This window comes from Haliaeetus albicilla, chromosome 4 (assembly GCF_947461875.1).
Source record: "Haliaeetus albicilla chromosome 4, bHalAlb1.1, whole genome shotgun sequence".
Lineage (NCBI taxonomy): Eukaryota > Metazoa > Chordata > Aves > Accipitriformes > Accipitridae > Haliaeetus > Haliaeetus albicilla.
Genome location: NC_091486.1, coordinates 36237619 through 36260542, shown reverse-complemented (window position 1 = coordinate 36260542; position 22924 = coordinate 36237619). Strand labels below are relative to the sequence as shown.

The 22924-nt window shown below is 38.1% G+C and overlaps 1 protein-coding gene across 1 annotated transcript in view; it reads right to left on the bottom strand.

Moving 5' to 3' along the window:
- COL5A2 (collagen type V alpha 2 chain) overlaps positions 1 to 22924 on the bottom strand; it is a 111733-nt gene that overhangs the window by 4126 nt on the left and 84683 nt on the right. Inside the window, exons 21-52 of the mRNA XM_069781917.1 lie at positions 22735 to 22833; positions 22233 to 22286; positions 21038 to 21145; positions 20494 to 20547; positions 19638 to 19736; positions 18887 to 18940; positions 18290 to 18388; positions 18127 to 18180; positions 17975 to 18028; positions 17415 to 17468; positions 16799 to 16852; positions 16417 to 16461; positions 15865 to 15963; positions 14947 to 15054; positions 14769 to 14822; positions 12925 to 12978; positions 12750 to 12803; positions 11656 to 11709; positions 10725 to 10832; positions 10565 to 10618; positions 10312 to 10365; positions 9057 to 9218; positions 8829 to 8936; positions 7719 to 7826; positions 7507 to 7560; positions 7076 to 7183; positions 6917 to 6970; positions 5464 to 5571; positions 4512 to 4565; positions 3913 to 4020; positions 1581 to 1872; positions 445 to 632 (exon numbers count right to left, since the gene is read on the bottom strand). Coding sequence (XP_069638018.1) covers positions 445 to 632; positions 1581 to 1872; positions 3913 to 4020; positions 4512 to 4565; positions 5464 to 5571; positions 6917 to 6970; positions 7076 to 7183; positions 7507 to 7560; positions 7719 to 7826; positions 8829 to 8936; positions 9057 to 9218; positions 10312 to 10365; positions 10565 to 10618; positions 10725 to 10832; positions 11656 to 11709; positions 12750 to 12803; positions 12925 to 12978; positions 14769 to 14822; positions 14947 to 15054; positions 15865 to 15963; positions 16417 to 16461; positions 16799 to 16852; positions 17415 to 17468; positions 17975 to 18028; positions 18127 to 18180; positions 18290 to 18388; positions 18887 to 18940; positions 19638 to 19736; positions 20494 to 20547; positions 21038 to 21145; positions 22233 to 22286; positions 22735 to 22833 — 2811 coding nt within the window. The remainder of the gene's footprint in view (positions 1 to 444; positions 633 to 1580; positions 1873 to 3912; positions 4021 to 4511; positions 4566 to 5463; positions 5572 to 6916; positions 6971 to 7075; positions 7184 to 7506; positions 7561 to 7718; positions 7827 to 8828; positions 8937 to 9056; positions 9219 to 10311; positions 10366 to 10564; positions 10619 to 10724; positions 10833 to 11655; positions 11710 to 12749; positions 12804 to 12924; positions 12979 to 14768; positions 14823 to 14946; positions 15055 to 15864; positions 15964 to 16416; positions 16462 to 16798; positions 16853 to 17414; positions 17469 to 17974; positions 18029 to 18126; positions 18181 to 18289; positions 18389 to 18886; positions 18941 to 19637; positions 19737 to 20493; positions 20548 to 21037; positions 21146 to 22232; positions 22287 to 22734; positions 22834 to 22924) is intronic.

The window sequence follows — 22924 nt, the reverse complement described above, 5'->3', positions numbered from 1 at the left end:
TAAAAACAAATTTATAAAGTAAGTTTTGTACTTTTTCGCAGTAAAGAGTTTTCTGAAAGAAAGAGTAGAATTCAATACAAACAAACAGCAGTGATTTAAATCATATATTAGGGTAAAGTACACTTTTTTTTAAGGGCAAGGATAGTAAGTTACTAAAATAGATTGCTAGAGAAGTTGATGTTTTTGGGATCAAGTGAAATAAATCTTTCCCAGCAGTGGTCTACTTATAGCCAATCCTGCCTTAGATGCACGCACTTTGTTTCTCCCAGCTCTTGTCTATATTTACTGTATGGTAATAACAACCAATTGAATATAAGCCAGTCAATCAATAATCATAATGTTCTGACTGTAGCAGAATCTGCTCAGAAGAGCAGATGAAGTTCTAAACCAGAAGGAAACAAGTTTCATAGAAGTTGATTCTTGACATTAAATATACGTAGTTACCTGTGATCCCCTGTTCATATCCAGGCCATACCAAATGGGCTTTAAGTCAGATGACCTGCTGGCCCACCATGTTTTACGGGGTATAGTAGACGGGTTTGCAGAAATACAGGTCTCTCCGGTTTCCATGTTGCAGTATACTTTTATAGCATCTTCGACACATCCTTGGTTAGGATCAATCCAATATTCACCTACAAAGAATATAAAATATGATTCCGTTATATTGTAAAGATTCTTGAAATAACAGGGACGATGTAAGCAAAAGTATGTCCCAACAGTACAAAACACAAGGCAAAACAGGCATACGCTTCATGTATCGACCTGATGTGTTTTGATGTGTCCTTCAGGTATACACTATAATGTTGCTTCAAGATACGAGCTGATCCATATTTCAAATATTTCAAAATAGGGGAATTCAGACTTGAAAGCTGTTTAAAGTTAAGGTCGTTGAAATGCATTGCAAAGGTCCTGAGCACTCCAAGTGCATAAAGAACACACAGTGGCTAGAAGACAATTTTCCTCTACACATGACAAACTGATGGCAGCCCCTCCTAACATTGATGTTGGAAGCAAAGTTTCAGGAAATGGGGCAAAAGCCGGCAAGGCCTGCCACAAACTATCTCTACCTTCCAGTCTGTTCTGATTTATCCACTAATAATCCACATAAATTAGGGAAACTCCTAAATGGCATGTTAGCACATTACCACCTACGAATTGCCAGCATGAAGCAGCAGCAGAGAATTCTGGATGGAAAGCATTTGCAGGTCATCAGCCTACAGGTAACATTTTGAGCTAATAGAAATTAAGCAAATAGTCACAACTGGCGTACTAATCTATCTCTACCGTCATGTAAGTGGTACTCCATGGTGAAAACACTTTTAGAAGTAGAATTCCAAGGAAGTCTAAAATATTTCAGATTTTTTTAATAAATACTGAATAAATAAAGAAGGGATACATCAGAATATATACTTCACTGGCAAGAAGAAATAATTTTTTGTGAGAAGTTTTCAAGCTCCTAGTGTGAATATCGATTTAGGCCATCAAAATCTGTATTACTCATTTTTTCCAGTGACCAAGTATATATTGGAAACAAGACAGCATCATATGGCACATAGAGGAGATGGTGTATTTATACACACCGCTCTTCTTGGATGGGTGGCACAGCTTCAGGTCATCACAAGTCCGTGCTGGGTGTTTCTTTGAACCATCTGGGCTGCGCATAGTCTCAATCTGGCTGCTCAGTGACTTCAGTGTGGCATGGACTCCTGGGTCTGTTTTATTATGGTCATCTGGGGCTGCTTCATCTTCAGTAAACTCTGGTAGCGGATCTGCCATAGCATCATCATAGTGTCCCATAATGTCACCAATGGCAGCAGTGAGATGGCCTGGAGGGCCAGGAGGGCCAGGAGGGCCAGGATCACCTGGTGGACCCTAAGGTTAAAAACAAAGGCAAAAGAGGCACAGCAGAGTAAATACTGTGCAAAATGACAGCAAAGCCAGCCACTAAAAAAGCAAAACTTCAGGGCCAGCCACCCTAACGCATAGGGAATGTTCAGATACAGATAGACAATTCACATTTCCAGGAACAGGGTTAAGAGATTAGAACTGCATGTGAGGTATTGTCTCTGCTTCACGCCCTCTCTGCCTGTCTTAATACCTTGCTCAAATTTTTCTTACTCCTGATTTCAGACTGGAAAAAGTCACCAAGGAATGGCCTCCTCATTCCGTTTTTTTAAGCTATCTGTCCCTCCTTGTTCAAATCCCTCCCTAATAACTTTATTTCTTAAAATTCCAAACAACTGTAAGTGATTTTTAGAGCAATCTAAAATTCCTTCTTCCCTGCGTTGCCTCAGGCACACATTCAATTAGTAAAGCCTGAATGGAAAATTTGGCACTAGAAACATCTTTACATTTATCCTGCACAGTGCTGAGCTTTCTGGCCACAGGTATAAGACAGAATCTACATCATCCTTACTTGGCAAAGCAAGTGTTTTCCTGACTAAGTAAATTTTCCCAAATGTTGGGTTGTAAGGTCCTTCTGTCAACCTGAATTGTGATATTTGGGGAGGTAACTGAGTCTTGACACAAAAAATAGCAGTTAATAAACATATCTTCACCTGCAAGCTTTGCCAGCTCTTCTTTGGCAGCAGGAAGTCTGTAACATACCTTTATTTGAAGTTTGATGCTCTGGTGCATGAGATTGTGTATCAGAACGTGGCATTTCCTTTGAGAGTAATTACTTCAGAATTCACAACTACTGTTCCAAACACTTACTACAGAGCACACACCCAAACTAATACGCTCTGTGTCTGACAAATGAAATCTTAACTTTTATTTCTTGCTTTTTAATTCCAATTTACAGTTGCATGCAAGCCACCATGGAAAGCAAAACTAAAAATATTGGTATGATATTGGTATGATATTTCTTGTACTGTCTCATTACACAGATGAAGTATCTGGATATACATTATATTCTTATGCTCTACTGTAGACTTTTGATTCATGTCTTGGTGCCTCAGCAGAAGTGGAGATACCCATAATTGGCAGAAGTTCAAATGAAATAGGGTGCATATTAGCACACGATAAACACAGGAAGCACCATGTCTTACAAGACAGAAAAATAGCAGAAACTGCCTTCTCTGTCTTGCTCATTATTCTATTCCACCTCTTCCACTTCTTCCCCAAAATAAGCAATACCAGTCCTTTAACATTTCACATGACTGTCCAGATCACCCTTTTCACAAATTTCACAAATCCCTCTAATTTTCTAACTTATCTTCTTTGGGATAGAGTAACTTACATCTTATGACTTAAGGTATCGTGAATTGGTAAATGTGGAATATGCCTGGGACTTTTAGCAAAGGTTTAGGACTTTTTCCGAAATGGACAAACTATTTTTCATTAGCTGCGAATCAGCTCATGGTTGATGCCTGTAAACCTCAGATCAGGCTGAAGGTCAGCTGAGGTGAGTGTTAGATTTTGGGCTGGCTGTTTGGACTGGAGGATTTCCTTGACACAAGGCATGATGGAGTATGCTGCTGGCAATCAGTCACATGGCTGTTCTAATTCAGTGCCACCTTTGTGGGACTACTGACTTTGAACTGCTGCTAGTTCCAGATACACCAACTGACCTATACTTAGGCCTGAGATTTTAGGACCCAACTTGCCAAAAAGCCATGTTGAACTGCAGTTCTAGTAGGATCCAGTGAGCTAACTGCAGAAGTAGCCCCAGGCTCGCCTAAGGAGAGCATAGGTGAATGGGACTGGGATTGTCACAGGTCCAGAAGATGAAAATGAGTAAGAAATGAGCCCTTTCAATACACAGTTACCCTGGCTACTTGTTGGAGAAACTATATCAAATCTTACCATTTCTCTTGAGCTCATGAATGTTTGAGAAAGTGATGTAATGGATGGTAAAAAAATCTCATTATTTGAAGGTAATCTTTTCCCTCCATATTGCCATCAACTCACCTCAGGTCCAGCTTCTCCTACACTCCCTCTAACACCAGGAGGCCCAATTGGCCCAAGTGGACCAGGACTTCCATCTTTGCCAGAAGGACCAACTGGACCTGGAGGACCCTAGATAATATAAGAGAAAGAAGGAATGTATTTTAGCATTTAATAACAAAGTTACACAAAACAGCCTTTTATAAGCAGTATCTTGCATACATGTATACAGACTCAGAGATACACTGTCACTTGGGAACATCCAAGGGAGTCCTATTTCTCCTTTACTTTTGAGTGAACGACATAAATGGGTGTATGAAAGGCAGAGTAGCAAAGCTGCCACATATATGGCTTTGCATTAGCTACAGGAAAAGTGTCTGTAAAAAGAGACTGTAGCCCTGTAGTTATTCTGAGCTGACCTTTTTATCTAGCTATAAACTACACTTATGTCATAGCTTTACTGTATTAAACAATGTAATGTCTCTCAGCAAAAGATAGTAGGGTAATTACCATATGATACTGAAAGTCAATAAAAGCCAGTGAAGTAAGTGTGATGCAGAAATCGAAATCTGATCATGGAAAAAAAACAAGCAAGAAAAACCTTAATCCTGAAACATACTCACCCGCGGACCAAATGGGCCTGGAATGCCAGGACTGCCCTGTTCACCAATAGGACCCTAAACAGAAGAAATTATTGTATCTTTGTGACATTTAAAGCATATTCCTTTAGTTTTAAAGAATTAGTGTGTGATATACACAATTCTGTATGAATAGGATTATAATATACATGAACAATGGGTAGTACCTTTCCCTCTTATGATTCATTTTCATTCTATTCTCTTTTGTCACAGAGTAACAACTGTAATCACAATTTAGATTAATAGAATTTACTGGTGCTTGGCTATATAAAGTTGTTTCCGCAGAAAAGCCTTGCTTTCATGACAGTCAGAATCAGATTGGCTGACAAAAGAGTAACTGACATTGTTATGAAGTGCAAAGATGCTTTGGATGCTGGGGTTTTTTTGTTGACTCTTTTCCTGCATGTTGAAACTTCTAGCTCTTGCATAGGATCAGCAAACAAATGTAAAAAAATTAAGTTTTCCATCGCATTTCCATTCAATCGCCACTGAAATCATGAAGTTCTTGCAAATATTAGTGATAGATACTACCACAATCCTCATGGGATTTTGCATTTGACTCTTTGACTGTAAAGAGTTCAAACACTGGCAAAAAGCATTTCACACTCTAATGTGCCTATCTGAAACTATCAACTTTTGTTATCATCTTGTGCTGACAGGTCATAGACTGTCAGTTTTCAGTCACTGCGGACTGGCACAAATAGAACAAGAGTAGGAGAACACGTATCTTGCAAAGCACAGGTTTACCTCATCATGCAACAGTATTGTAGAATTGTATTAAAAATATTGACAAGTACAGATAGCCAGGCCACTCACAAGCACCTTGTGGGAAAAAAAAATAATTCATGTTTGCTTTTTTTCATATTTTAAATAACTGTGTTCCTGATACATTATTTAACTATCAAGGAAATAAAATTATAGTAAAAACAGAACTTACAGGAGGACCAGGAAGACCTTGAAGCCCAGTGAAACCCCTGTGTCCTTTCTGGCCCCTATCACCTCGATCTCCATTGTCACCTTTGTCACCACGAGGTCCTTGGGGACCCTGTAAATATCAGTGATGAAATGTAAGATTCTGAACTGGAAAAAAACCCACAACCGCAAAACCCCCTCATTTGCTCTTAGGCACTGCACTCAGACCTCATTCACTTCTAAAGCTGGAAAGAAGGTGATTCTGGGGCAGCTCCAAGAATCTTGATTTTTTACCAAAGAATAAGTAAATAATTACAGAAATCTGTGTTGTGCTTAATTGTAGTTGTGGTAAATTTAGTCTATTTATCTTCATAATACAGTCAAAAAAACCCTGTAATAATGATACAAAATAATTTATGTAACAAAATTTTTAAGATTAGAAAATTTCTTTGCCTTACTGGATATGGCAAATAATTTTTGTAGGATGAGATTGAAATATTGTGGAAGTCTCACTGACTCATAATGGTAAAATGCATTTTCAGGATGTCTCACAGACTCATAATGATAAAAAGCGTTTTCAATATGAAATCCTCCATGTTGCATCTTTACTTCTCACAGCTGCTTTCACCTTCACAACTGAAATCACAGTCCCTAACTACAGACAACAACGTTCAGGCTCCCCAGTACAAATAGCTTGGTTTTATTACCATCACAATTTCATTCTTGGTATTTTCAATAGTTTCATACTTTTTATACTAATTCAAAAATCATTGGAAAAAAATGCCTTCTACTTTCAATTCTATATTTCTCAGCCCAAATTGCATGCTAAATTTCTTAATGCCAGATTCCAAATAGTTTATCAATGGCATCATTATCACCAACTACTCAATAAACTTTTCTTGTCTCTCAAATGACATCTGCTTAGGGACAGAACAACATTCTTTTAAATTTCCCAAGTTTGCAATTATTTTTTTGTTCCAAGCTTGGATTGTAAAAGAGTTATATAACACAAAAAGATGGGTTTTGTTTGTTTTTCAGTTTGGACTGAAGTCAGAATCTCATGGATTGAATTAAGGCAGTTGCATGAGAACAGGTGATTTTGTTACATTTCTGCCATTTTATCTAAAGATATGCCTTTTCCGCATTCATTTCTTTAACCTTTATTTGAATTATCAGACACAGACTCCAGCCATTTGCTAACTTAGGTCCTACCATCATGCAGACAGCAACATGCTCCAAATAAAGAGGCTTCCAAAGCATTTATTAATTCTCTGCAAAGTATTTTTACAGTGTAGAAATACTAGTGTATCCAAACAGATTCATACAGCTTTGCAGCTCAGATGACTACTTTCATCCACTTGCAGTCAGAAAACTAAAAGTTGAAGCCCTGTTTAGCATTCTGATTTTGGCCTAGTTTCTCATACGCTTTCCTGTAAAAAGGATCTCAGATAAAACCATAGTGACCACGGAGAACTTACAGGCAAACCTCTTTTTCCTGCACGACCCGGGGGACCCATCGGACCTCGAGAACCCTATAAAGATTGCATACAGAAGATACGTGAAGCAATGCACAAAGGCATACACAATATTTTTTTGATAAACAAAGTATTAAAAAAAAATGAAAAAGTCTCACTTACAGTTTCACCTCTTTGACCTGCATCTCCTGGAGGGCCAACAGGACCTGGAGTTCCTGGACCCCCTGGAGAACCTGGCAAGCCTGCAGGGCCAGGTTCACCACGATCACCCTGCAAAACATAATTTGAACATTATTTATCTAAAGAGGACTGGACTAGACCAAAGCAACAGGACTCTAGCATTGCTAATCTATTTTCTAGCAATTACAATCTACAAAGATGTTCCTTCTGTAGGAACTCAAGTCCGAGTTTGTGGAGACAGGTGTTCTTAGCCAGGTTTCCTCAACTTTGAGAAGTACTACTTATTCAAAGCTGTGATACACTTTCAGAACAAGTTCTCCATTCAAGTTAAGCAAATGAAGAGAAAATCTACAATAGGTCAATAATAAAATGAAGATTTCCAGAAGTGACTTAAGAAAACAATATATACTTACACGTTCTCCAACAGCTCCATCTCGTCCAGGAGTACCGTCATTACCAGCAGGTCCCTAGAGTTATGGAATAAAAACAGAGCTGTCGATTAGCTCTGTAATCTTGCATTTCTGTAAGAAGCACTAGAAAGTTGTTCTCCACCTCCAACTTCAAGTCAAGGAGAATAACCACTAGACTGCCTTTTTTTTGCATGTTACAAGGCTCTAATACTTACTTCTGGACCAGCTTCACCTACAGGTCCAGTGGCACCTGACTGGCCAATAGGTCCTGGGGGACCTTTATCACCAGGTGGCCCCGTGGGACCTTGTTTTCCTGGTGTACCCTAAAAGAGACGAGAAATATCATATCAAAATTTTAATCACAAAACAAAGTACCTGCTGCCTGCAAAACACTACTCATTAATCCAGTCTGATGTACCATCAACATTTGTAACTTGAAAAAACTGATAATTAAGGAAAATGTTCTTATAGATTTTTGAGTACATATTAAAAATGTATATACTGTGTATTTTTATGCAGTTTAATTGTGTTAGTTGCTTTTGAATAGGTTTTTATTGACTAGAATCTGCACTTGAAGTTTGTCTATCTAGTAGCAACTCTTAAGCACACACTCCCTTGATAAATCAATATGTCTGATGGCATTATCTGCAATCGGTAAGGTCTTTTCAACTCTGGAAAAATGTAATGCAGTTTGAAATAAGTAACATGATTTTTTTTTTTTTTCCTCTGTCTCAACACCAACAAAACTTGTTAGCCTGGAATAATTTCTGGCCAACTTTAACTATAAATTGACTTTATGGATCCAGTGGTAATGGCAGGTCCTCCATACCATCCCTTTTACTAATAGTCTATTTAATGACTTCATCTCCTGGATCATTAGGCTTTCCAATAAATATCTATAAATCCTACATGAAAGCAAAGACGGCACAAATGGTAATTCTGAAGACTGTAGTTCACAATTTATGAAATAGCAGTTACGGAGTATTTACTCACATTCAGGTGACCTTTGGGCACCTAAATGAAGAGTCTGGAGTTGTTTTTTTCAAGGATCTAGTTTTAAGTCAAATAGGAACATTTTAGCCAGAAGTCTTAATGCTATTATCCACTTCCTCTTAATTCAGGTTCAGACCTTCCATTATGGCTGAAACAAAATCTCCCACCTCATATTTGCATGAGATTTAGTTATTTACTATTCTTTCTATATTCGCTCCTGCAATCAGAGTTTTCCAACTTTCTCCTTGTGCTATGGGGCACTATGCTCAGAATTCCACAAAGATGATGAGAATGCCCAAGCTGGTGGCGTTACTGGCTTGGTCGTTACTTACTGCAGGACCTGGCAGCCCTGGCATGCCTCTTTCCCCTCGCTGTCCTGGCATACCAACAATACCTCTTTGACCGGTAGTTCCTGCTGGACCAGGGGGGCCATCCGGGCCCTGAAATCCACAAAGGATAGAACAACGTTACTAGCATTTCAGTAGCAATAAATATAAGTAACAACGAGACCAAGCCTAGAGTCGGCCTAGGGAGATTTTGTAACATCAACCAGGACGTACCGGCTGCCCATCTTCCCCTGCATCACCCTTGTCTCCAGGACCACCAGGAGGCCCAGCTGGCCCTCGATCTCCCACACGGCCATGAGAACCGGGATCACCACGAAGACCCGGGGGACCTTCTTTTCCTGGCTCACCAATAGGCCCCGCAGGCCCTGGAGCTCCCTAAGAAAATTAAACCACCTCATTACAATGGACCCTTTTCTGATCAGGACAATTAAATTCTAAGGACTGTGTTTTGATCAACTATAAATATGCATACTCTCTAAGGAAGGCCCAAAGTGTGAATGAGCTAAGAGCTATTATCTCATTTATAATCAAAGAGATTAAATAAACATCTCATCAAATTATGTCCAAGCTCCACACCCTACCTCCCCCACCCCCTCGAGTTTGCAATTCCAAACTCCCTCCTTTAAAAGACACTCTTGTTTTTGTTTCTCTCTTCTTTTCTTTTCTTGTTTTTTACCTCAGGTGTACAACTACTGCTAGAAAACTCACCCTTGCCCATTCTTTCCAATATCATCAAGCTAAAGTCCATATTCAAACTTTTCATTCACATGGTACAAATTAGTGTTTTAACGGACCTTTGTTCATTTCACAAATACTTTTAAAAGACTTCATATGTATATTATGTTTTCCATAAACTTCACTTTTTGATAAACTCACGACTGCAAGTTATTTTTCCCATCGAAACATTGAAAGGCATATGAAGAAAGTAACACAGTTCTCTGTGTGGAGTTGAATCCTCACTTGTTGATCCACAACTAATTCTTTTTTTTTTTTTTAGTGTTTCTGAAAATGCTTAGCCGTAAGAGATTTTGTGGTTTTGTTTTAATGGATGAGTAACCCCACTGACGAGATAGCCTGGCAGAGGCCTCTTCCTTTTCCAAAAATGTCCTAACTTCAGTCACCACTGAAGAGACAAAAAAATAAAAAGTACAGGAAGATATAGATTGTTATTTTGTTCCTGTAAGCAACTGAGTCATTAGAGCAGCTTGAACAGCTCAAAGCCTACTTAATCCAGTGAAAAGTGTTGCACTAATTTGGACACACCGGCACTGGATCAAGTCCAAGACTAATGAGTTTTATTTAACGAAGCCGGATGTAAGCATGCAGTCACAGAAGTCAGCGCTGACAACTGTTCTCTTCTATTGTCTCAGGCCATAAACACTGCTTCACCTTTTCTGCTTTATTTAGTCTTCATGTTTTCAATGACCAGTTTATAAAACACACCTATTAGGAATGACAACTGACTTACAGTAGGTCCTGGAGGCCCAACTCTTCCAGCAGATCCTGGGAATCCAGTAGCACCCTAAGAAACATTTTAATGCCAACTTTATTGAAAGAAATACAGCACTGGTTAGCTCAAATGTTCTCAGCTGTATTAGTGAGCAAATGTTATAATTACAGACTGTGAAAAACAAGCTGAGATGAGGAATGATACACACATTACGCAAAATTTCAGTATTAGATTATCTGCAGTCAGGTCACAAAAAATAAAATATACTTACGGGTGGACCCTGAGTTCCTCTACCACCTTTCAGACCAGGAACACCTGGGGGACCCTAAAAGGAACAGAGGAAGAGAAGGGTGATAGTGAACAACCAGAACATTTAAATAAGCAAGATCAGCCTATGCCACCAGTTCTCTGAAGGTGTTATTTATACTTACCGGTGGACCAGGAGACCCAGCAAGACCCTGTGGTCCTGGAGATCCAGCATCTCCTTTCTGTCCAGGTTCTCCAGGTTCACCTTTCACACCTGGCTGACCATCAGGGCCCTATAAGAAATATTGAGAAGAGACATCAGGTCAGAGAATACCAAATCTTTCCAGCCTAACAAAGTCATTTTGTAGGGAATTTCTAGAAGGCAAAAAATATCAGGAGGACAAATCAGCCCCGAAAACACTGCATTTGCTTAACAGTTCAGTTCAAGATAACTGTAACTGTTCAGCACAGTCTTTAGAAGATCACAGATGAGATTTTCTGAACAGTCTGTGAAGTCAGTATTTCCATTTAAAATATTTTCTTGTCTGCTTCACATTTTTCTTCTCTTTAGATTTTCTATTTTTATCAGCAGCTATTACATACCTAAAAGCAAAACAGACTGAACAAACATTGTCTTTTCTCGTCTTGTTTTTCCTACCAAGGGAAGCAGATGCCTGACTCTTTGTGGAAGGTCTGAAACAATACTTAGGCTGTGGGAAAGTTCAGGGTATTAACTGGAAAACTCACAAACCTTCCATTTGGTCTATCAACTCATTCCAGCCTTCACTACTCATGGTGCAAATCTTTTCTACCTTCAGTAGATGACACCTTTTTAATTTGCCTCATTTTAATCTCAAAGGAGCAACATAGCATATTCATGAAAATATGAAATCTGGTGAACAATTACATAATCTTATCAACAAAATCACTTTTCAGCTGTCTAGGGTATTTATTGGCCCTTTTCTTTACTTGTTATACTGATGGGAAAAAGAAACAGTTTTCTGCAACAAAAATGTGACTCACGTTCCAGAACACTGCAGTATTATTCATAATGAAGGAAACTAAGTATGTCAAACCATGACTAAAGGAAACTCATTAGTGTTACAAAACACATACCGGAGGACCAGCAAAACCAACAGCGCCAGTTGGGCCATTTTCTCCTCGGGAACCCTGGTCAAAGAAATTAGAATAATCGTATTTAACAACTGCCTTTCTATATACAGTATAATTTACAGCTAAATATACAAGAAAGGCTGTTAACTATTTACTGTCATAAGTGTGATTATACATTTGCTCCATTAATCAGAATAAAATGATCTTCTAATCATAAAATAAATTATGTTAACTATGATGTTAAAATCTGCCATGTGTTCAACACTATATTCAAACTTTCAGAATTTAGAGATGGAAGGCATGAGCAAGCACTAAAACCGCAGTAGGAAAAATTCTGCTCACAACTACTTCCAGAGGTAGCACGATTAGCTGAAGAGCACACACCTTATGCAACCTACCATTCTAATAAGATAGACTGGGGGAAAAAAAACAGTAGTTCAAAGATGTATTCTTCTACAAGATCAGAATGGGCTATCAGCTGCTTCAGCTGAGCTTTCCACACAACATTTGTTTGGAAAAGAAGGAGCTGAAGGCTGCCAAGCTCCAGCAGTCCCTAGAGGGGTGGAAGCTCTTCCAATTTATACTGGAAATAAGATTGTTCTGATTTACGACACAGACATAATCAACTCCAAGCAGTATGAAGGATCTAGAAGGGCTGAGCCTCTAATTCCCTTATCAAAGTCAGCCCTTAAAATCACAAATAGATGGAAAATGACAAGAGTTAACATAACTGGATGAACTAAGGTATACCTCTGCATTTTTTCCATCTAAATATTTGTATGTGTACAGTAGTATCTGGTATGTGCATGCTTTTAAAAACATTCAAACAATTAAAAATGGTGGCATACTTTCAGGAGTAAGGTAAATGAGGGTAATTCTCTGTAAATTTTGCCCTAAAACAAGTATAGGACAGAGGAACAAAATCCGCTAATAGTTTTGCAAGTGCAGAGCATCAAGACAGAACTACAGATTTTGGCTACACAGGAAGAGGAAGTACAAGAGGAAAATATATCACAAATGAGACAAATACCTGGAGTTTGGAACAGTATTAGACATTGTTAACTTATGCCAGGCAAAAACCAAACATGTTTACTCACAGGGTTTCCACGGGAACCAGGAGGACCAACTAGACCTCGAGGACCTGGTTCACCCTTAAAATGAAATTAAACATTATTATTTCCCAAGTAACTTATTTGATGAGTAGCAAAAGTGCCAATAAAGGGTGATAATATCAAGAAACTTCAGTAGGGAATGGAATAAAAATCTGTTTACCTTTTCACCAGTGGGACCTGCTGGACCCATTGGGCCTATTGGACCAGGGAGACCCTTTTGAACAATAAGATGAAAGGAAGTTAGAGAAGTGATGCTTCAAAACAGTCAGTTTAAAACTTCTCATATGTTACTATTTCCATATGCTTTTACATTCCTTTAAATTCTTCTCCTTTACCTCTGAAAACTTGTTGGGTTGTCTTTACTTAAAATTGACTTGCATTTCCTCTCCCAGTTACCAAAATCCCACATCTTAAAAGACTGCTTTCCTTCATTTTCTCTTTCTTCACTAACTTCATCTTCTCCTTTATGCAGTGTTTATGAATAAGGCCAATGATAAAAAAAAAAAGCCCTGGCTTTATTTTGCTCTCTCAGGAGGAAATTAAGTCCTTTTCCCCCACTTGCACAGAAGCTCCGCTAGTATTTAACTGTTTAAATTAATTTTAAAGTGTCCATCATTACTTTTGAAGATTCATTTATATCTTGCAAACTCCTCAAAAGTGTCCTTTTTCTCTTCATGGGGCAGTTAGGCAAACAGGTCACAAATTCTCCATCCAAACCGATTAACTCCGCATAATGATCCTGCAGCACTAATTATATTACCTTCTTGAATACCTAGATATCCAATTACAATTCTGTTTCATTAGAAGCAGAGTACCACAAACTTGCACCCAGTTTATATTGAACAAAATCCCCCCTCCCACAAAAAAAATTGCACTGGAACTTACTTCAAATTGTAGAGAAATACAAAAAAAGAAGCCATTAACAAAGATACTGCAGCATCATCAATGCTCTAGTGGTAGGTAGCAAAGATATCTGCAGATAACTGGCTTTAGAACAGGGATGTACATTTAGCTCACCATTCCTTTACCTGTTCATTAGTTACTGTAATCTATAAATGTGCCTTACAATGATTAAGAACAGTTCTGTATCTTTGGATAATATCTGACTAACTAATAACTGACTAACTATAACTAAATCCAGCTCACAGCTGATAATTTTAAGTTAGTGCTTCTGTATCCTATGGTTGCTCCAAAAACCTTTTCCTCTTTAATTATAAATTTAGTCTGGGCAGGATCCTCATCTTTTGAACGTACCTCAGATTTCCAAATGCCTAGCAGCTAGTACTCCAACCAGTTTCCAAAACCGAAGAATCTCAGATACATGCAATTCATGTAAAAAGTAACTCCAATAACTTCTGGGAAGAAAATATGGTCAGTGCATACACAACCAGCCCAGTGCATTTGGGGTTATTGGACAGTTGGTCTATGCAGAAAAGTGTGTACAACATGTCTTGAACATGTCTTGACAGACTAGCCATGTCATTTATGCACAGGAGATTCAAAGCTTTCCAGAAGTGTCAGCAACTTACCGCCCATATGGGGCTTAGTACATTCACAGGAATTTTCACCTGTGAAACTCAAGACAGACTGTGGACAACTCAATCCAAACCATAAGGAGGCATCTGCCTTAGTCCAAGAGTCAGAGCTGGAAGGTCTGCTTTTAGGCTATTGAAATCTGCCTGTCCCTTTTTTCATATTTTTACTATACTCAACTTAGCTGAATCCCAAATCAACACACTACTTCTGGGAATCCTTTCCACTGACATCTGAACTCCCATTATTGATGATACAAAACAGGGGCTTGGAACCCCAACATCCCAAAGCATTGTACACAGCAGTCTTGAAAAACTTGAAAATTTGGAGGGTAGGTGTAATGAGAACGACTATCAGCCCATGATATCACCAAGTTGAGTAGTGATTAACTCTATGAGCTGAGTACCCTTAGCACAATAAACACTCTGGTGTGTGAAGAGTGGGTCTAAAGAGAGTGATAGATTTACTTACTCTTGCCCCATCGTTGCCAGCTGTACCTTCAGCACCTTTCTCACCTATGCCGCCCTATGGAAAATACCCGGAAAGTCTCAGTTATGACACTGAATGCTCAGTAGTTCATACCCCAGAATAACTGCAGTATTAAGAGATAGGTGATTCTACTCAGGACAACAGAAATAAACAGACTTACTCTGTCACCCTTGGGGCCAGGTGTTCCAGCAATCCCTCTTTCTCCAGGCATACCTTGAAGACCCGGTGGACCTGGATCACCAGGCGTCCCACTAGGGCCTGGGCTTCCCTGAAGCAAATAAAGAGCAAGTTGTTGTCTATTCATCCTAGAAGTATCTTTGTCTCTAGGCTGCAGAACAGGCTGTGACTGTGTTGAAGTCTCTGGGGTACAGTTTTAAGTAATAATTTTCTCTTAAATTTGGACTTTATTAATGTCCAAATACTTTTCTTTTCCCACTGTGTTACTCAGGAAGTTCAGCTGTAATAGTCTTTCCAAATACATTAGTATTTACTCAGTGCATATTGGGGATGAGAACAGGCAAAAAAAGAAGCTCGTCTGTCTACTTTGACACCACATGGGTTTATTACACAAAGCAGCTACAGGTAGAAGTTGCCAGGGGCAGAGATGCTTTATTTATGCTTTGCTTCTCACACCTCATGTCTATTACAGGTGCCACATTATTAAAGGCACTCCCTACTTGGGGTGACCTTCCTAGGCCTACTTAAGTCAATTGCAGGTGAAAGAAAGGCATGCAGTCTTCGTGTAAACTGACGTAGCTCTTAAAACGTTGTTAGAGGGTTTTCTGCAGTTCAAAAATGGCTTTGCCCAGTTCTACTGAGAAACACAAAGACCATTTTAAATTTCAGACCTATATAAATTAATACAAAATGTGTTCTTAACGTGTAAGCATCTTGCAAGTTATTAATATTGTTATACCGGCATAACTTGTATGTCCTCCTAGAACCCTTATATAAACAAGATACCTTTCATGAAAAGTTATCCCTTTTATAATAAAAAAGCTCTCTCTTTTGTATAATTCTGCTCATTTGCATGAACACATTACATCACTGCAGCAACACAAATCTCCATCCAGCTTACCTTTGGACCATCAGGACCATGACCTCCAGCCATACCCTTTTCGCCCTGGAGTCCTGATGCACCTGGTTCTCCCCTTTCCCCTGGATTGCCACGTTCTCCCTACAAAATGGAAAATTATTACTTATTCAGAAGTCAGGGTACAGTTCTGGTAGACAAAATCCTAAATATACCATAAGTGCAGCTCTGCTATTTAAACGAAGAGCCTGTAAACAAATTCTAGGAGAACTGATCAAATAAAAAAACAGCTTTATGCTTTTATTGTTAAAGATAGGGGAAATAGCATGTTGCTCAGCAAACTAAAAACTATCATTTCACAGCCGTAAACCTAATCATTTAGCAGCCAGTACTCAACACCACTTCACGAGCTATGAAACCATTAAAGGTGGTAGGTTTTACAGAAACAATATTAAAACGTATCCATGTTTACAAGCATTTCGTTGGTGGGGAAAAAAGTCAAATATTCACTTTAGCTGTTAAAGTCCACATTATATATCAACTTTCAACCTCAGAGAACTGTTATGAATGTTTAAGCTCTGGAAAAAAAATACTTACCCTAGGGCCCAACGGACCAACAGCTCCAGGGTCTCCAGGCACACCCTAAGCAGAACAGAACTCACCATTAGAATGAAAGCATTATTCCTAGCCTTATAGTTATGGAAGATAGAGATAAACATTTTCATTTGCAAAGTACTGGGAATGTAGATGGCTAGTTCTGAATATTATCTGTCCATGACAAGAGGAAATAGTCCAACTCAGTCCAGGAAGATGGACTAGAAGATTCTAGTATTTATTTTATCCAAAAGCAGTTCTCGGACAGCTTGCAGACTACATCAGTGCATATTTTTGAAACAGAGTAGGGAATTAAAATTACAAAGAGAAGAAAAGGTAAAACTACTTTATGAAGTGAATTCCTGTTAAATTACACAGAAATTACCTGATCACCTGGCTTTCCTCCCTCACCTGGAGGACCTGGTGGCCCAGGCAAGCCCTGTAAAAAAGTAAATAAAATGGTCACTAACATGATAGAAAGTTAAGTAAATCCAGCTTTAACTAAGACACCAAGAATATGAATGTAGTATTATACTCGGTAAAAGACTATGTCCTCAGAGATCCTCAAGCAAAACAGTTATGTGAATACTACACCAGTGTTTTTCCCCCTATAAATAAGATGGCAGCCCTTCTTTAATATTTGTAGGACATAGGCATATAAGCCCTAAAAATAAAGTTCTTTATAAACAGGGATTGACTTGACTTAATACTTCATTATCAAAACAATTCTTTTGCTCCATATTTGGAACATCTTTGGAAAATCTCCAAATGAAAACTGAAAAACAACAAAGGTTTTCTCAAGGGATACAGAGCTGGTATTTAAGCCTTTGCCAGTTCAGTTTAGTGCACAGCTGATGTGAAAGTATGACTAATTATTCTGAACATCGGTGCCTTAGTTCTGAAATTGTGTTTTATTATACATGACTTGATTGAATTTCTCCAATTTCAGTTGAAAGATATGGCTGTTTATTTTTTTCTTTAAAAAAAATGAATGCACATACCTGAAACCCTGTAGGACCTGGAGGGCCTTGTTCTCCTCTTTCTCCTGCCAGACCCTATACAAAAGAAAGTAGTAAGTATACAGTAGAGGAATATAGGCACGCTCTACAATTTTTCTTCTCTCTGAATATGTGTATTTTTTGTTACATATTTGTTTATTATACATTTTTACTTACCCCAGGCCAAGATATACCCTATCTAAAAGATGTAATAAGATGTATCTTATTTCTCTAAGATCCTCCCCGCAAAAATTCTGTGCTGACAGGAAAACACTCAGTTCCATTGAAACCAAGGAAGCTAGGAAAATGAACCATAAGAAAATTTTGCCCCTTGCACTAATTTTTGTAATGGTCAGTAAAAGGAATTAGACTGCTCATATATATTTTTTTTTTTTCTAATACAAAGCTTCCCATTTTTCTAGGAAAATTTTTTCTTTACACGTTCTTAGGATTTTTTGTTTGGAATCAACAATTGGCATGAAGATAGATAAAAATAGAAGCAGAAAGAATAATGAATGGGTGGAGGGACTGGCAGGCAGGCAGAGTGGTAAAAGTTGACTTACTGGTGGGCCAACAGGACCAGAAGGACCAACTTCACCATCTTTACCAGGGGCTCCCTAAATTAAAATGACATGGGAAGAAGTCTTGTATAGTGAACACATATAACAGAAAAGCATCATTTTCTGTAATCACTGCAAGTAAGAGTCACACTCACTCTCTGTCCTGGGACACCTGCATTGCCTGCTTCTCCAGGTTTTCCAGGATCACCCTAATTTGCAGAAATAAAAATGACTATTTTTAAATACTGTTTTCATCCATTAAAATAAATGCAAATGTTTAAAGTTAAACAGGTCTTAGGTACCAGATGCCATACTCACACTACTACCCTTTGGCCCAGGAAGGCCCATGCTGCCTGGCTGACCTCTGATTCCTATTGAACCTGCTGGACCTGGACGTCCATCTTCTCCAGGAGCACCCTACAGAGCATTTTCCACATTAGATTATAAATATGTTTATTCATATGAACCTATTTGCTCCTGGAAAATGTTTGTATATATAAAAAAATAACATTAACCTGGTTTGGTGCTACAGTTATCAGTCAAAATGTCTTTAAAGCAGACATAGCTTTAGCCATACTGCTGGATTTAACCAAATACTATGCAATTATTATCATTGAGCCATTATATACAAATACATTATTGTTTCCTTAGAGAGGCAGTTAGAAAAGATATTTCGTTCAAAATGGTTTAAAAATATTGCAGCAGCTGGTAAACAACAGACACTGCTATGCAGACAAAACTAAAGGAACATGTTCTCCACTAATTTTGGAGTCGGGAATCTAAAATGAACAATTAAAAGAGAAGATAAACCTTCTGAAATCAAGAAAACTCAAGTTAATAAAAGTAATTTCAATGAGTTGGGACCTTCAAATTACTGTGGCATTAACTGAAAGGACTAACTTTTATGTCACTTACCAAGGGGCCAAGTTTTCCTTCAGGGCCTTGAACACCTGGATTTCCTGTCAAACCCTAAAAGTGGGAATAATATTGGTGTTAAGGTTGTGCATATAATTCTAGAACAATACAGAAATGTAAATAAAGCCAAAAGATATGCTCAGTTACTACCATAGTACAAACTTCTCTGTATGAAAGGTCTTCATCCTCGTCTTCACTTTACAGCTTCATCCCCCACTGTATATCTTCCCTTTTCCTATTCTCCCTTTTCTTGCTTTTACACCTCTTGAGCTTCTCACAGGCTCATCTTTATTTCTGCCAACATTACCCAGTGTTCTATATCACATCTTATACTTGCTGCTCCCTTTCTCTTCTTCTACGATATTCCAAATTCTCCTCAAATATTTTTCCTGAAAAAAATCTCAAGATGACATGCACCACTCATCTATGGAAGTTATAAATCACCAATTTAATGAAGGTTAGCCTTCAATTAATTTGGCCTTCAATTCATGTTATCTGTGATAACTATGTGTTTTACAAGCACACTCCTTCAGTTGCATTAGCTAGTCTCAATCAGGGCTATTTCTCCTTTTTCAAAGACAAATGGAACCTGTTCTTCCCAACATCAGCAGGAAAAAAGAGAGGTATTTTGGCCTTTACCCTTCAAGTAGCCCTACTGAAACAAGTCCATCCTTAATTCTGCAAAGTTCATTTTTGCCTTTTTCAAAAGAAAAATGCCATGGTTTATAGCATACTGCTATTAGTTCCTTACCCTTGCACCCGGGAGGCCAGGTTCACCGGGACGCCCAGGATCTCCCTGACCTCCTTTAGGACCAGAAGAACCTGCTGGACCACGCTCTCCTTGGGCACCCTAGAAAGATACCAATGGGCTACTAGTTAATAGGTAGAACAGCAACAGTAAGAGAAGGTTGAATAAAACAGGCATCTTCTATTAAGGACTTATTTTTGCACACAGAGTTCCAAATCATTAATACTTTTATTATTATTACTTTTTTCCTCAAATTATTACTTAAAAGTTGTCTCTTCCATAAAGCAAATTTATATAAGAATTTTAGAATCCCTGTATTTTTACCAAGAAGTTAGGAATTTACAGAAATACTAGACAAATATGTATGTGAGTCACTTCCCTGGAAGTGTTAGGAAAGCCAAAAAAGTGTTAGGAAGAAGTTTGGAAAGCCAGAGACAGATAAGCCCATCTATTCAAGGGACAAAGCTAGAAAAACTACACCACACACAAATAAAAGGCAATTTTTCAAACAGTTACCTACTATAGAGCAACACATGAAGCAATACAGTAGGAGAACAGGTCAACATCTCTTATCTAGTCACATTTCAGCATGAGGGAGCATTAAGTCAAGGACAACCAAGAAAAGCTGAACACCACAGGAATTGAAAGTGATTTTTCCTAAAAAAATTTAGTCTCAAAACATTCAGAACCCTTTCTGGCATTTGTCAATTCCTTTTGATCCTGCTTCCAGTGATTCTGAGGATCTGCCTATTTGCCCAGAAGCAGATGTTTTTAATGGAACACTTTCTTTCTATATATCTGTATTTATGAAAATTTAACAAATGACCCAACAAAAGATGAACGCTTTAATTTCATTTACCTTTGGTCCAGGCAAGCCATCAGAACCTGGAAAACCACGGTTACCAGGAGCACCCTAGAAAAAAGCCACAGATACAAGATTATTATCTTAATTTTTACGTAATTTATTGCAAATAAAGTACTAGTTTTATAGTTTGGGGGTTCAGTTTATTTCCTTACAACTTTCTTACTTTAACACTTTAAATTTGGGCATTTTACCACTTGGAGTGGTAAAAATATCAATGTTTCATTCATGCGTGCTGAACAGCTCCTTCTACGTGAACAGCCTCATTGAAAGCAAGATGACCATTTGTACAGGGTTAAGCAAAAAACCTGCAGATTAGCTCATCATATCTCCATCATTTCTCCTACCATACTATCCTGTGCACTGAATCCACAAATGAAAATATCCAGTGTAAAGAATAATGCACAGTATTAATTACTGTTAGGAAAAAAAGTTTGACTACACCCACAATGAAGCTGTAAGGAAATTCACAGTTAGGTCAAGAGGTTTTTCAGCTTAGCAGTGCATCTCTCAAGACATATTATTCCTTTGGATTGCTTACCCTCTCTCCAACAGGACCTGGTGGACCTACTGACCCTGGATCACCTCGAGGACCTCTTTTCCCTTCTTCACCTACAGGGCCAATGGGACCCTGGGGACCTTGTGGGCCCTAGTAAGAGTAGAATGTTTTTTAAAAAAGTCATTGTTAAGCTCACCACTTCTCAGGTATACTGAAACAGACTGTCTTCTAAACATCATAAATATTTTTCCAAATAAAGGACAAAAAATAGTTATGTTTTGAATCAGTTAAAAAAATGCAGCTTTTCAGCATCAGCTTTTCTCTTTTACAATGTTTGTAAGCTAATATTTCAGTAAGAAGTGCACTAGGAATTAAGTCTAATTCTGCAGTTCAGCTGTACAGTGCTTCTTATAATCACCTACACACAATAATTTCTATTTATTATTATCAATAAGCTGCAAAGGACTCAAAATTCAGTAAGACTCTAGTAGAAATTCTAAAAGGAGAAGACAGTAAGTGGTAAGGAAACCACTACTTCATCTGTACATTTTTGTCAGTTATTACATGACCATTTAACTAGTGAGAAATTAAAACTAAAGACTGGTTGACAAGTCAAACTGACTCCAACTCTGCAGAATCACTTTTCTTCCAAAATTCACATGGTTACATCATGGAATTAGCCATATTCTCAAATAATCTTTCACAAATATTATCTGTGGGCTAAACAGCTATTCATACCATAAATGTATAAATATGTATATTATTTTAATGTGTAAATAAAACATAGTTAATAGATACATAACTGCATAAGTATAAAATATTTTAAATGTAAGTTTAAAATAAAAAGGATTTTTTTAATTATGATTAGCACACTCAAGCATCAACACACCGGATGCTCTTAAATGTCCAGAATCGTATGGATCCATTTCATATGATATAAATTAGAATACATTCATTCTGTGTGCTACAGAAGCCTCAGTAGATGCACTAATTGGTTCTTCTGTCCTTTAGTCCTGTAAGGCCCACATTGGGTAGGTGATTTATAACATCAAAGGACCTGCTTCACCATTCATTGTTAGTACTGTCTAGCCAGGTTCACCATGGTTTGTCTTTCACAATAATTACTCTTGTTATTATGAGCATCAGAGGCATCTTGGAAATTGTAAGAATCTATTCAAAATACTCATAACAAGCTTTTGTGATTCCTTTTCATTTAACAAAGCTTTTGGAGACTTACAGGTTCACCTTTGGGTCCTGCTTCTCCCTTGAAACCTGGGACACCAGGGTCTCCCTGAAAACAAACACATGAATAACACCCATAAGGTTAAAACTCTGCATAAACCATTTGATCATTTTGTATTATGCTATAAAACAGAAAAACATTTCCTAGTTTAGTAACTAGTCATAGGCAATATAGCAGGATGCTTATAACAGTTTGTCTTTCCATTTAGCATGCTTGTTTATTATAACGTTATCAAGGCAAAAACCTAAACAAGACAATTTCAGGAGATAACTGTTACTGTTTGTCCAAGTTTATATAGATATTCTTCTTTCTTAGACCTTTAAGAATCCAAAACTGGTATTTTGGACACACGGAAGACTCACAAGATCTGAGTCTCAGCATGCTCCTAATTTATTTAAAGGAATCCCACTGCTAATCACTGTTTTAGTTTCATAGAGTAACTATGCAACACATTTGCAAGACATTACAATTACCACAGAGACAAAAACATCATTACCGGCTGGCCTCGAATACCAGGTGGGCCAGTACTGCCTTGTGGTCCTGGGGAACCAGGTGGACCTGATAAACCAGGGGGGCCTCCAGTGCCTGGAGATCCCTACAAATAGAAAGAACAGCAAGCACAGTAAGGAAACGTAGTAAAACCAAGGAAATAAAATAAATTCACTTACACAATTTCTTCAACAGGT